We start from the raw sequence: 13,583 nt of genomic DNA on the forward strand, positions 1-13,583 counted from the left end.
TCTTTCTTGAGAAAAGAGGGCTTTTTATTTTCATCATGGCTGGACTCAGGTTCTTTGACAGAGTGATTGGTAGGATAAAAAGTATTAAAGGCTGAGAGCACTGTGTTAGTTTGTTGATGTTTTCTTTTTTTTTTTTTCTTTTTTTTTTTTTTTTTTTGAGACGGAGTCTCGCTCTGTCCCCCAGGCTGGAGTGCAGTGGCCGGATCTCAGCTCACTGCAAGTTCCGCCTCCCAGGTTCACGTCATTCTCCTGCCTCAGCCTCCCGAGTAGCTGGGGCTATAGGCACCCACCACCTCGCCCGGCTAGTTTTTTGTATTTTTTAGTAGAGACGGGGTTTCACCATGTTAGCCAGGATAGTCTCGATCTCCTGACCCAGTGATCCGCCCGTCTCGGCCTCCCAAAGTGCTGGGATTACAGGCTTGAGCCACCACGCCCGGCCGTTTGTTGATGTTTTCAAGCAAGTTTCTGGTTATTCAGAGGACACTTTCATATTCTAGGAGGATTCATATTCTTGCTTCTTTTACTGTTGTTTCTTACCCGACTTACAAAAAAATATAATTAATTGTGTGCTTGCGGGGAACAATATTTAGAAAGATGAATTATTTGGAATCCTGAAATCACCCTATCCTACTGACTTTCCCAGGAGCTGGGGAACCCGAGGCACTGAGAGCAGAGGCCAGATTGAGAGGTTTGCAAGAGGAATTTCTCTGTGGGGCAGCTGTGTGGGACAGGGAAGGTATACAAGTAGGCCTGGCTTCATGGGCAGGTGACCTGTGCAATCTCACAGGACCCCGTGCTATGAAATTCACGGTATTACCATCTTGAGATTCTCAACAAGTTTTGAACAAGTGGCCCCAGGTTTACACAGAGCAGATTATACATCTAGTACTGTCTGGGCTTTGGAGCCAGACAGAGTTGGGTTTAAGTCCTGGTATTCTCTGCTGTTGAACTTGCCTTGGTTTCCTTATCTGTAAAACTGGGATAATAATAGCATCCTCTCAGCCTAGATGTGAGGGGAGCTAAAAGTAGATATCCAGCACCCAGGGGGCCTGAAAGGTGGTGATGGGCTCTGAGATATGCTCATTCCCATGTGCGGTACCCATAATTAAACTCATTATTACGACTGTATGTCTGAAACACTAGCCAGCTGGGATAGGCAGACAGATGTTGCCTGTGTGGTAATACAAGCCAATCACAGGCATGCTGATTAGGAACATACCAAAGAACCTTTTCCTAAGAGGGACATTCTGAGACTGGCAGTGGTGGTGGTGGGGGGTCCCACCCATGAGTTTTCAATCTTTTTATTGCTATGATACATGTCACATAATGTTCACCAGCACAGTATAGTTCCAGTTACATATGATTCCTGCAGGCTTCTTTTTCCAGAAACCTCTCAAGTAAGCCAACAAGTGAGACTGATGTTATCGTGAAGATGCCCCTGACCCTGATGTAATTAACTGGCAAACTTTAATATTTCAACTACTATTTGTAACAAAAGGTTTTCAAGATTCCACACTATGGAGCTTGACAAATCAGGGAGGCATAATTCCATACTTGAGAACTGGGAATGTGGACCCCCAGGATCCCAAACAAGGGTTCCCCCATGATAGGCCAGACAGACTAGTGCCAATATGGTGCCCTGCATAACTCTGCCATAGTCTGAAGGAGTGATGCCAATTGTGAGGCACGGAGCCAGAGTCAGAGAAACAGAGCATAGTCAGATAGCTCATCTTGGATGAATAGCATGCGCTCTTAAAACATCTGGTCAAACATCTTTTTTTCCAAGAAAGGAGGAAAGACTTCAAATCAAATTAATAAGAAACATAAGCTCATTCTAGGGCATTTTTCTGATTCCTCAGGGGATTTATAGCAGGAGTCAGAGTGACCTTTGTTGCATCCGATTTAGGGTTTGTGGGCAGCTTGGAGTCCAGATGGTAGGGAGCACTGCAGGCCTCAGCTGTGCTTGCCCTGCTGTGCGGCTCAGGCCTCTGGGCACATGCATACTGGGAGATGGGGTCCCTGGTGTTTCCTTAGCCTCCTGCATCGTCTCAGGAGATGTGAGACAGGAGCACAGGGAGGCCAACAGCCTCTTAGTGACCTGTGTTGTAAAATGATCACATCCCAAGCATGCTTTCCTCTTTCCTTACTTCCTCCAGAGCACTTGGTGGGCAGTGGGACATGCTCCCATGTGCTCTCTCAGGCTAGACGGGCTTTTGTGGGTAGTGATGGCTAAAGCTGCCCTGCCACGTCTTGCAGTAAACCACCACTGAGCCACGCGGCTCTTCTTCCAAGGTTCTCTCATTAGCCTCCTCTCTGGTGTCAACCTGATCAGGCTTTTGATGAAGGACGATGGCATTGTCAGCCAAATGAATTGACAAGAATTATGGGCTTTTTCTCCCTTATCTCGCAGAGGCATCAGTGAGGGCCTAGATAATGGGACTGCTCCTGGGCCCACACAACATAGGACAAAGAAGACGCCTTAGTCCATAATGATTATGATGAACTAACGACTAATTTATCAAGTACCTCAAGACATAGTTGCAAAATGCACGTGCCAACACACAAACATTTATTTTGGGGATTTGGCTGGACAGCTTGACTATTACTTCTCTGACCCTCTCAAAGATCACAGTAAGAAAACCTTAATTCATGGCTTTGACTCTCAGGAGACTAGAGACAAGGCATCCCAACAATGTGGCCACAGCAGCAGCATTTAGCACAGGCTGAAGAAAACATGAATGCAGTCAGGGACAATCTGAGACAACAAAATGGATATTTGTGCCTCTGTCTGTCCTCTACTTAACATAAAACCCCAAACTCAGCAAATAGATTTTCTTCTAGCACACTGTACTGCAAATTTCAAGCCTCTGGGAACAATATCTAAGGAGTGCTTTGATTGCATTTCTGTTATTTGGTCATTCTGTGATATTTTGTCTTACCTGTTGTCGAATTTCTTCCTCCATTTTCACGGGTGAGCCCAATTCTGCAACTTGTTTGACACCTTCGCTGGCATATCCTCCATATTCCCACAGTACATAATTCTTGGAGTGGGATCCTCCAATGATTGCAGACCAGTGATTGGCCCGACCTGGGAAAGTCAATCAGGATGCAGTTATCAGTGTGGCTGTGGCTGAAACATGAGTCCCTTAAATGATGGTGAGGATGCGTAATTGGACAATGATTCAAAGAGCACTGACTAAGCACCTGTTCTGTCTTAGGCCCTGTGCTATTCAGTGATAAGAGAGAGTTCCTATAAGCAAATAGGTCTTGGGAATGTATAGACAGGTAATAGCAGATGTTGAACAAGAGAGAGGCAGCCCAGAGATGCGTTCTGTCTAGGAAGGTCTCAGAGAAGGGGATAGTTGAGAGAATGTTAAAAGCTGATCATATTTGTAAGGCAAAAGAGAGTAGAAAGGACTGTTCTGGCAGACTCCCATCCAAGTGCTAACCGGGCCCGACCCTGCTTAGCTTCCAAGATCAGACAAGATTGGGTGTATTCAGGGTGGTATAGCCATATCCAGACTCAGAAACATTAAATAACATTGTGTGTTTGGAGAGTCATAACTAATTCAGCATTGCTGTGTCACAAACTGTCAAGGGGAAAGTTAGGGGATGATGCCAGGGAGGTAGGAAGAAGCTGGCTCATGAATGGCCTTGCTCTAAATGCTTCAGGAGTTTGGATGTCATTTGAAAGGATCTGAAAACCACTGAAGGGTTCTGGCAGAGGAGTGATATAATTGCATTTGAATTTTAGATAAATCATCCAGACAGCAGTGTGAAGAATGCATTGGAGGGAGCACAGTTGGAGTGGAGAGCTGGAGAGGTCAGCAAGGAGCAAAAGATAGAAGAAATGTGTGCGGACCAGCCTTAGAAGTAAACATGGTTGATTTCAGCTGAGTTTCATGTACATTTCAGTACAAGGGGCAATTAACTAAATTTAAAGGATGGGATAGACAGTTTGAATATGTGGAAGTGACCAGTCCACAGTGATTTGGTGAAGATCACATGGGATGGCAGCTGCAGCAGGATGTGGGAGGGAATTAATGCACAACACAATAGCATGGGAAAACAGAGTAAGATCTGGGCTGGACCAAGACAGAACTTGACTTGAGGATTTTATTTAAGTCCCCAAGGAAGGGAGGAAGAAGGAACTGATAGTATCAGTACCCTACTGGATTTGTTTTTGCATGTGATGAATATAGATGCATAAAAATTTATTATTTACTAAGTTACATATAGTTAGTTCATCACAGGGTTGGCTCAATTCTCAGCCATTCTTTGGTTGCTTAAACAAAGTCTCGAGTTAAATAACATTTTCAGGCATAGCAAAGAGGAAAACTTGAACTGGGTGAACCCAACTGACATTTTCAGTTTCCCACCTGGTGGCCCAGAGTGGCAGAACTCTTCAGCCCAGCACCTAAGAAAGTGCTTCTGAACATGGCCTGGTTCTGTTTACAGCTCACATCACTTCCCTATGGCCCTTTGCTCCAGGGGCACATCAAGAACATAGGTGTAAAGCCAGGCTGTACCTTCCTGGCCTGCTGAGGGCAGCCATGGCCCACTCCAGGCAGAGGACCATGTGGGTTTGCCCAATTGCTTGTTCATTATTTCCTACACATCAGGAAAATGCAGATCCCATGTTTATCCCTCATCTCTCATATCCCTAGAGTAGACGGATAGAGATGCTGCCAGCTGTTTCTCTAACTCATTTCTTGGGTGAAGAGAGTCCTAGCTGTCGTCTAAGCCAAAGTACGCTTGTGTAGGGGCAATGGCTGGTAGCCAGTAACGGCCTTAGGTTCATGTGGACAGAGTGACCAGCTTCAGAATCTCTTGCTCTCCCTGCCCTTCTCCACCAAAATACTACTTGTTTCAGGCCTGTCCTGCCTGAAATTCTGTACCTTAGTGCAGAATTACCATATGCTCTTTGCTCTGTACTCTCTTCTTGTTTGGCTTAGCCAACTCCCATTCCTCCTTTATAAAATACTCAGAAGTTCCTCAAGACCACTGCAGGCCAACCTAAGCTTTTGTCTTCTGTCTTGCCATAGCACAAATCACATTTATTATCACTGTTACAGTCTGTTATTTCACTAGGCTGAACGTTTCTTGAAGGAGCCTGCCTTCAGCCCAATACCTAGTGCTGTGCCTAGTGTGTTGTTAGTGCTCAGTATATGTTTCCAGAAGCATTTCATCCAGACAATCAAATGGGAGGGCAGCAGTATATGCACTTGACATAGTTGGGAACAAGCTTGCACAGATTTGATTCACTGTGATTAAATTCAAGCCTTAGTTCAGCAGAGTTGATAAGTTCAGCAGAGTTGACACCTGCTAAGCTAAGGCAGTATCCTATGTGCTGTTAAAAAACAAAGAGCAACAACAAAAAAGAAAGGCATTGGTCTTAGAGCCAGCAGACAGGGATTGAAATGCTGGCATAGACACTTACTGGCTTTGTAAACTTGGTTAAATTCAATTACTTTATTTCCCTGAGTCTCAGTTCCCTCATTTGTAATTCAGGGATGATAATGTCGACCTTATCAACCTATTATGAGAATTAAATTAAATTATTTAAAAGTGAGACAATATATTAAAATCACTACTGGCACACAATAGACAGTCAATAATTATAGTTTCTTCCTTTCATGGTTGTTAGGGAGGCTACAAAACTGAGTAAAACATGAAACCTGCCTTTAATTCAGTATAAGAGATAAGAAATATGTACTATAAGTAAGATAATGGGAACATGTACAATCCTAGGGGATTAGGGGAGGGACCCAGATGGATCTTTCTGGCTTATTCATATAACTTCCATTATGTGCCAAGCACAGTGGCGGGCCCTGGACTCTGAGGAGGACTGGATATGGTGTTGCCCTGAAGGGACTCACAGTCTGGGGGTGGGGGAAACAGATGGATAAGCGGATTAATTACAATACACTGTGGTCAGGGTTATTTATAGCACAAGAATGCAGAGCACAGAGGATGGAGCAGCTAACTCCAAATTTCCCAGATCCAAGGAATCGAAGTCCAAAGGCATGAGTGCAGAGAAGCAGGCACCTCAAGCGTGGGACCTATCTTTATGATTTTCATTCTTAAATAAAATTTAATTACACCACTTCAACATCATAGCCAATACAGCTGTTAGTTTCCTGCAATGGTCTTGCAACATAACATACTAATTCAAATTTTAACACGTTTAATGACATCAACCAAATAACAGATATTTGAAAGGCACTTGGCCAGGGGAAAGGAATAAGACTATGTCCCTGCCCTGGGGTGACAAGACAGGCACCTGTGGAAAAACAATTTGCAACATTACAAAGGGTATTGATGTCAGGTGAGCAGCAGTCACTCAGGTGCAAAATGGTGCAGGGAAGAAAGGCATGGTGACCAGCCTCCAGGCCCCATTTATAACCATAAATCAGTCATTCAATCTCTCAGAGCCTCGGTTTCCCTTTAAAAAATAGAAATAATAGTTACCAAACTGGAGTATCGCCCAGAGTTGTACAAATTAATTGAGACAGTTTTGGAAAGAATTGTGCAAAACAAAGCTCTTGGTATTATTACAGATATGAAGCACCAATCCAAAAGAAGGTGGGCGAGCAAGGAAACTTTCCAGTTGGAAGAAGGGCGCCTAGTGATGTAAAGAAATAGGTAGAAAAGAGGATAGTGTGCTGGGCACAGGACTGGCAGGCTAGTTGGAGCAGGGATTTAATGAACAATATAGATGCTAGGCACAAACACCTAGTAGGTGTTAGGATGATGCTCTCCTATGTGTAATCCTCACTATAACCTTATCCTCTTGTTACATATGAAGAAACTGAGGCCCAGAGGGCTTAAGGAATCAGCCCAAACTCACAGAGCAAGGAAGGGGTAAAACTGAGGTTCAAGCCCAGGTCTACCTGACTCCAGAACACATGTTCATCTCCCTACATCCCACTGTGAGGTCAGGACACAGAAGAGATGATTGGATGGACTGTAGAAACAAAGAAATTAGATGAAAAAGAATTTCAGGGCTAGGTTGTGGTGGGTGCTGAGTACCCATGGTGGTAAATGGCATTGGGAAAGGGGGAAACATGATCGAAGATTTATCCTGCGAAGAATGACATAACAATAGTTAACATGTATTAAACTCATATGGATTGGCTCTGTGTCCCTACCTGAATTTCATCTCAAGTTATAATTCCCATGTGTCGAGGGAGAGACCTGGTGGGAGGAGACTGGATAATGGAAGCAGTTTCCCTTATGCTGTTCTCATGATAGTGAGTGAGTTCTCATGAGATCTGATGGTTTGAAAGTGTGTGGCAGTACCCCCTTCATTCTTGCTGTCTCCTGCTGCCTTGTGGAGAAGGTGCCTGCTTCTCCTTCACCTTCTGCCATGATTATAAGTTTCCTGAGGCCTCCCCAGCCATGCTGAACTGTTAGTCAATTAAACTTCTTTTATTTGTAAATTACCAAGTCTCAGGTAGTTCTTTATAGCAGTGTGAAAATGGACTAATACAGAAAATTGGTACCCAAAGTGGGGCACTGCTATAAAGATACCTGAAAATGTGGAAGCAACTTTGGAAGCGGGTAACAGGCAGAGGTCAGAACAGTTTGGAGGGCTCACAAGAAGACAGGAAGATGTGGGAAAGTTTGAAACTTCCTAGAGACTTATTGAGTGAATTTCACCAAAATGCTGATAGTGATATGGACGATGAAGTTGATGTTGAAGTGGTCTCAGATAAAAATAAGAAACTTATTGGGAACTGGAAGTAAACGTTACACTTGCTACACTTTGGCAAAGGGACTGGCAGCATTTTTCTTCTGCTCTAGAGATCTGTGGAACTTTCAACTTGAAAGAGAGGATTTAGGATATCTAGTAGCAGAAATTTCTAAGTAGCAAAGCATTTAAGATTTGACCTGGTTGATTCTAAAAGCATATAGTCATATGCATTCACAGAGAGATGGTCTGAAATTGGAACTTATGTTTAAATGGGGAGCAGAGCATAAAAGTTTGGAAAATTTGCAACCTATGTGGTAGTGAAAAAAAAAAAAAACATTTTCTGGGGAGAATTTCAAGCAGAAATCTGCATAAGTAAAAATCAAAATGTTAATAGTCATGATAATGGGGAAAATGTCTCCAAGGGCATTTCAGAGATCTTCACAGCAGCCCCTGCTATCACAGGCTGGGAGACCAAGGAGGAAAAATGGTTTTCTGGGCCAGGCCCAGGGCCCTGCTGGTCTGTGCAGACGCAGGACATGGCGCCTTTTGTCCCAGCTGCTCAAGCTCCAGCCGTGGCTAAAAGGGACCAAGGTGCAGTTTGGGCCATTGCTTTAGAGGGTGTAAGCCCCAAGCCTTGGCTGCTTCTATGTGGTGTTGGGGATCTGTGGGTAAACAGATGGCAAGAATTGAGGTTTGGGAACCTCTGCCTAGATTTCAGAGGATGTATGGAAATGCCTGGATGTCCAGGCAGAAGCCTGCTGCGGGGCAGAGCCCTTATGGAGAACCTCTACTAGGGCCATGCAGAGGGAAAATGTGGGGCTGAAGACTCACCACACAGAGTCCCCACTGGGACACTGCCTAGTGGAGCTGTGAGAAGAGGGTCATCATCCTTCAGACCCCTAAATGGTAGATCCACTGACAGCTTGCACTGTGCACCTGGAAAAGCTATGGGCAGTCAACACCAGTTTGTGAAAGCAGCCTCGGGGGCTGTACCCTGGAGAGCCACAGGGGTGGAGCTGCCCAAGGCCTTGGGAGCCCACCTCTTACATTGATGTGGCCTGGATATGAGACACAGAGTCAAAGGAGATTATTTTAGAGCTTTAAGATTTAATGACTGCCTTGGGTTTTGGATTAGACTGGGGCCTGTGATCCCTTTGTTTTGGCCAATTTCTCCCATTTGGAATGGGAGCATCTACCCAATGCCTGTATCCTCATTTTATCTTGGAAGTAACTAATTTGCTTTTGGTTTTACAGGCTCATAGGCAGAAGGGACTTCCCTTGTCTCAGATGAGACTTTGGACTTGGACTTTTGAGTTAGTGCTGGAATGAGTTAAGACTTTGGGGGACTGTTGGGAAGGCATGATTGTGTTTTGAAATGTGAGAAAGACATGAGATTTGGGAGTGTATTTTGAAATGTGAGAAAGACATGAGATTTGGGAGGGTCCAGGGGCAGAATGATATGGTTTGGCTCTGTCTCCCCTCAAATATCATCTCAAGTTGTAATTCCCACATGTCGAGGGAGGGACCTGGTGACAGGTGATTGGATCATGGGGGTGATATCCCTTATGCTGTTCTCATGACAGTGAGTTCTTATTAGATATGATAGTTTAAAAGTTTGTGGCAGTTCCCTTTCACTCTTGCTCTCTCCTGCCACCTTGTGAAGAAGGTGCTTGTTTGTCTTTCACCTTGTGCCATAATTGTAAGTTTCCTGCGGCCTCCCCAGCCATGCGGAACTGTGAGTCAATTACATCTCTTTTTAAATTATAGTCTCAGTTAGTTCTTTATGTCAGTGTAAAAACAGACTAATACATGAGCCTTTACTATGTGTCAGACACAATGGGAAGGTCTTGACTTATGTTATCTCATTAAACACTCAAAAAGAAAATTCTTAATACAGATGCTATTCTCATTCAGTTAACCCAAGAATGCAGAGGCAGGCAAGTGATGACACTGAGATTCAAAGTTGAGTCAAAGAGCCAAAGACCAGCTCTTCTTTGCTGCATGGTACCATACCTTTGATAGGACATACCCAGGGATAGGAAGGGAGAGGGTCTGAAGGTGAGGAGACCAAATAGGAGGCCCTTTGACATTCCCTTCATGAATCATGCAGGGTCTGACTTAGGGCAGTGGTAGGGGGAATGGGGACAAGGGGCCAGGAGTGTGAGACAATAAGACAGAAGACTGAACAGTCCTTGGGAGGCATTTTGGTAAAGTAGTTAAAACTGGTTTGTTTGGTTTTTTTTTTTTTTTTTTTGGAGGTCAGATCTATGTATATTCTAGTCTTGGTTCTGAAACTTTCTACATTAAACACATCAGTTAGTCACTCTCAGTCTCAGTTTCTTCATTTGTAAAATAGGGATAGTAATAAAATCAGCCTCCTAGTATTGTTCTGAGGCTGAAGTTCATGAAATAGTGACTAGTGGTTGGCACATAAAATGGGGTCAATAAATATTAGCTAGTAAAATTAAATCTAAGTAGAGCAGGGAAAACACACACATATTTCTGTAAGGTATGGTAACCAAAGAGAATCTAATTGGGTGATTGGGGGTGTGGAGATGACAGGAATGTCACATGCAAGTATCTGAATCTGAAAAACGGAGTCAAGGAATCATTTAAATGGGATTCCATGATCTGGGGTCTGCAGAATGAGGTGGTTAAGCAGATCTCTGTTAGCTGCGACACAGGAAAGTTTATGCTTGGGCCCCGCATCCTCTAGTAAATAGAGGAGGAGAGAGAAAAGACTCAGGTATCAGGAGGGCTGCGAAGAAGGAGATGAGGTTAAATCTTGTGGCCTTAAAGGAAAACTCAGAGTCTCTGGAGTCTTTGGTGAAACACTGGGGACTCAGACCTAGGGAGAAGTAGCAGAGAAGCAGACTATCACTATCCTTTTTTACTTTCAGGTAAGGACATGGCTTTTTGATTTTGCATGTCCCTCACTGGTTCCAGCAGAGTTCAAGTGGCCTATCTGGGTTTGGATATTTATTCCCAATAGCTTAGATGAGGTCCAGAGGTGGGGGGAAGCTGGGAGGAAGAAATAATTAGACATGTAAGTTTAAGATACTGATGGCCAACCAGGTGCATTTGTCTAAAAAGCTACTCCAGGGAGATAATTTTGAGTATATGTGTAGCAACCTTCTTCCTAACATCCTTTCTGCTGTCATCATTGGTACTAAATTACCAGTGTTCACAATGATGCTTGAAACACCAAGTGCTAATCAAATAACTCTGTTTGACATTTTGTCTAGTGTTGAAGGAGACAGGGTGCATGGTAGATAGATTCTCTGAGGTGTTCTGCACATGGCAGTGTGATGGTTAATTTTATATGTCAACCTGACTGGACTATGGGGAGGGCGGACATTTGATCAAACTGGTTATGTCTATGAGGGTGTTCTGGATGAATATTTGAATTGATAGATAGATAAAACAGACTGCCCTCCCTATTGTGGGTGGGCCCTATCTAGTCAGTTGAAGACCTGAATAGAACGTAAAGACTGACTCTCCCTGGAGGAAGAGGAAATGCCTTCTGCCTAATTGCCTTTAAGCTGGAACCTTGCTTTTTTTCCCCTGCCTTTGGACTTAAACTAAAATAGTGGCTCTTCCTGGGTCTTCAGCCTACTGGCCTTAGGACTGGAACTGAATCATCAACAACCCTGGTTCCCAGGCCTTCACACTCAGACTGGAACTACACAGTTGGTTCCCCTAGGACTCCAGCTTGCTAACTGCATGTCTTGGGACTTCTCGGCCTCTGTACTCAGGAAAGCCACATCCTTGTAAATCTCTTCACCACCGCCCTGCCCCCCAACACACCCTGTTGATTTTATTTCTTAGGTGAACCCTAATACAACAGGTGTTCAGTGACTATCTGGATTTCCTGGCCAGTGGCTGCATTCCCCTGCCAATCCCAATTCTGCAGCAAGCCACCTATTCATTTCCTTGATACCCATTCATAATGGTTCTCCACAGAATGTTCTACAACCTTAGTGATTAGATTGCCGCAACCTTCTATTATCTAACCTCAGCCTCACCCATATTGCTTTCAGCAAATCTTTGTTTTGCGCCCTTGATTGGGCCCTTATGGAATTTGCTATAGTTGTTATACATGACAGAGCTCCTCCAGCCTCTAAGTTCTAGGCTCCCCTCCTCCTTTTATTTCTTAGTAGATGACCTGGTCACTTAACTCTTCTGAGAAGACCAAGGTTAACCCATCTACAGACTCATCCATGCACAATGTGGCCAGTGACCAACAGAAAAGTATTGTGAACCTGCCAGTTCTATTCATAAAAGTTGTTTAGGATCTCACATCCCTCTTGCCCTTGTTATATTCATGCTAGGCACAGTTCCAGAACCTGCCTGGTTTCTGACACTTTGAATTTGGCTGCAGAACATGCCTTCTGTGGGTTTGCACCTGGGTGCTGCCCAGGACACAGCCTGTACTTGTCCTTTGGCATTCTCTGTTCTTGGCTGCCTCAAGAACTTACTCTGACCAAACCATTCTGGTTTTCAGGATCCCATCCCAGAATGGCCTCCTGGCAAAAGCAATGCATGGGGAAGTCTGTCATTTAGGCCAGAAATCCCTCAGTTTTCTATTATCCTGCCTTCTTCACTCCACTGTTTTTTTTCCTTCCCTAGGGCCTCATGGAAAGTGCCACTTTTCCATTCCCAGGAAAACTCTTGCACTTATAAAACTGATTACATTATTTTCTATTTCCTCTGAGGCCTCCAATAATAATATTTTATTAATTCATTCAATGAACATTTACTGGGATTATACTATGTGCTAGTCCAAGGATCAGTAAGCTACAGTTGCCTGTTTTCATTTCAATAAAGTCTTATATTTTATGTATTATCTATCTATTGTTTATGGCCACTTTCATGCTACAATGGCAGAGTTGAGTAGTTACAGCTGAAGATGACTGGCCTACAATCCCTAAAATATTTACTATCTGGCCCTTCATACAAAAAGTTTTAAAACCTGTGCCAGGTCATAGAGACTCTGAGATGACTCAGACTTGATCCCTGTCCTAGAGATGTTCTGTCTGGAGGGTGGGGTGTGAAGGGCATGGAAGATAGGTCATAACAGGCAATTATAATAAAGCATGGGTGATACCACTTTGATAAAGGCAAACACAGAATATCAGAGCACATATAAGGGACACTTAACCCAGATGGTTCCAGAGGAGATGTCCTGGAGGAGATGGTAGGTGAGCTAAATTCCGAAGGATAAGTAGCAGTTAGGAAGGCAGGTAAGGTTATTTTTGAAGACAAAATAATAGATGCAAAAGCAGAGGCATAAGAAAAAGCCAGAGATATGTGTAAGACTACGAGTAGGTCATGGTAGAGTGTGTGTGTGTGTGTGTGTGTGTGTGTGTGTGTGTATAAAGATTGGATGATCAATGTTGAGATCAGTCAGCCAGGCAGATCATGATGGGATATGACTGTCTTAATAGAAACTTTTTACCTTAAAGGCAATGTGAAGTAGAGAAGAGAATAAGATAGTCCTGTCTATAGACTACTCCCAGATCTGTATGTGCTCATTTGACTTCTGCTTCTGACTCTGATGAAGTAAATGGCACTGCACTAGCCCTCTGGACATAAATAACTATAAATGGGCAAAATATATTAAACACCCGTTTTCAAATGTTGGAAAACAGACCGCAAAGGACTATGATCACTGACAGTAGGGAAACACAAGAGGTGAGCCCACGTTTGCCTAGGCTTTCTGCCACAGACACTTTCTTGTTTACGGTGCAGGAAGGTGGAGTAGAACTGAGCATGGTAAACTGTCTGAGCTGAGGAGGTAGAGGTAAGAATTTGGGGCAATTGAAGTAGATAGGATTTATGGGCTAGAATGCCAGAGAGGAGGAAGCTGCACAGAGATGGAGCTTCA

At 43.8% G+C, this 13,583-nt stretch overlaps 1 protein-coding gene across 1 annotated transcript in view; it reads right to left on the reverse strand.

Annotated features, from left to right (window-relative positions):
* The window catches only part of SPON1 (spondin 1), a 297,955-nt gene that overhangs the window by 116,311 nt on the left and 168,061 nt on the right, over positions 1-13,583 (reverse strand). Inside the window, exon 6 of the mRNA XM_050759412.1 lies at positions 2,940-3,088. Within this exon, the coding sequence (XP_050615369.1) occupies positions 2,940-3,088 (149 nt within the window). The remainder of the gene's footprint in view (positions 1-2,939; positions 3,089-13,583) is intronic.

This window comes from Macaca thibetana, chromosome 14, assembly GCF_024542745.1.
Source record: "Macaca thibetana thibetana isolate TM-01 chromosome 14, ASM2454274v1, whole genome shotgun sequence".
Classification (NCBI taxonomy): domain Eukaryota; kingdom Metazoa; phylum Chordata; class Mammalia; order Primates; family Cercopithecidae; genus Macaca; species Macaca thibetana.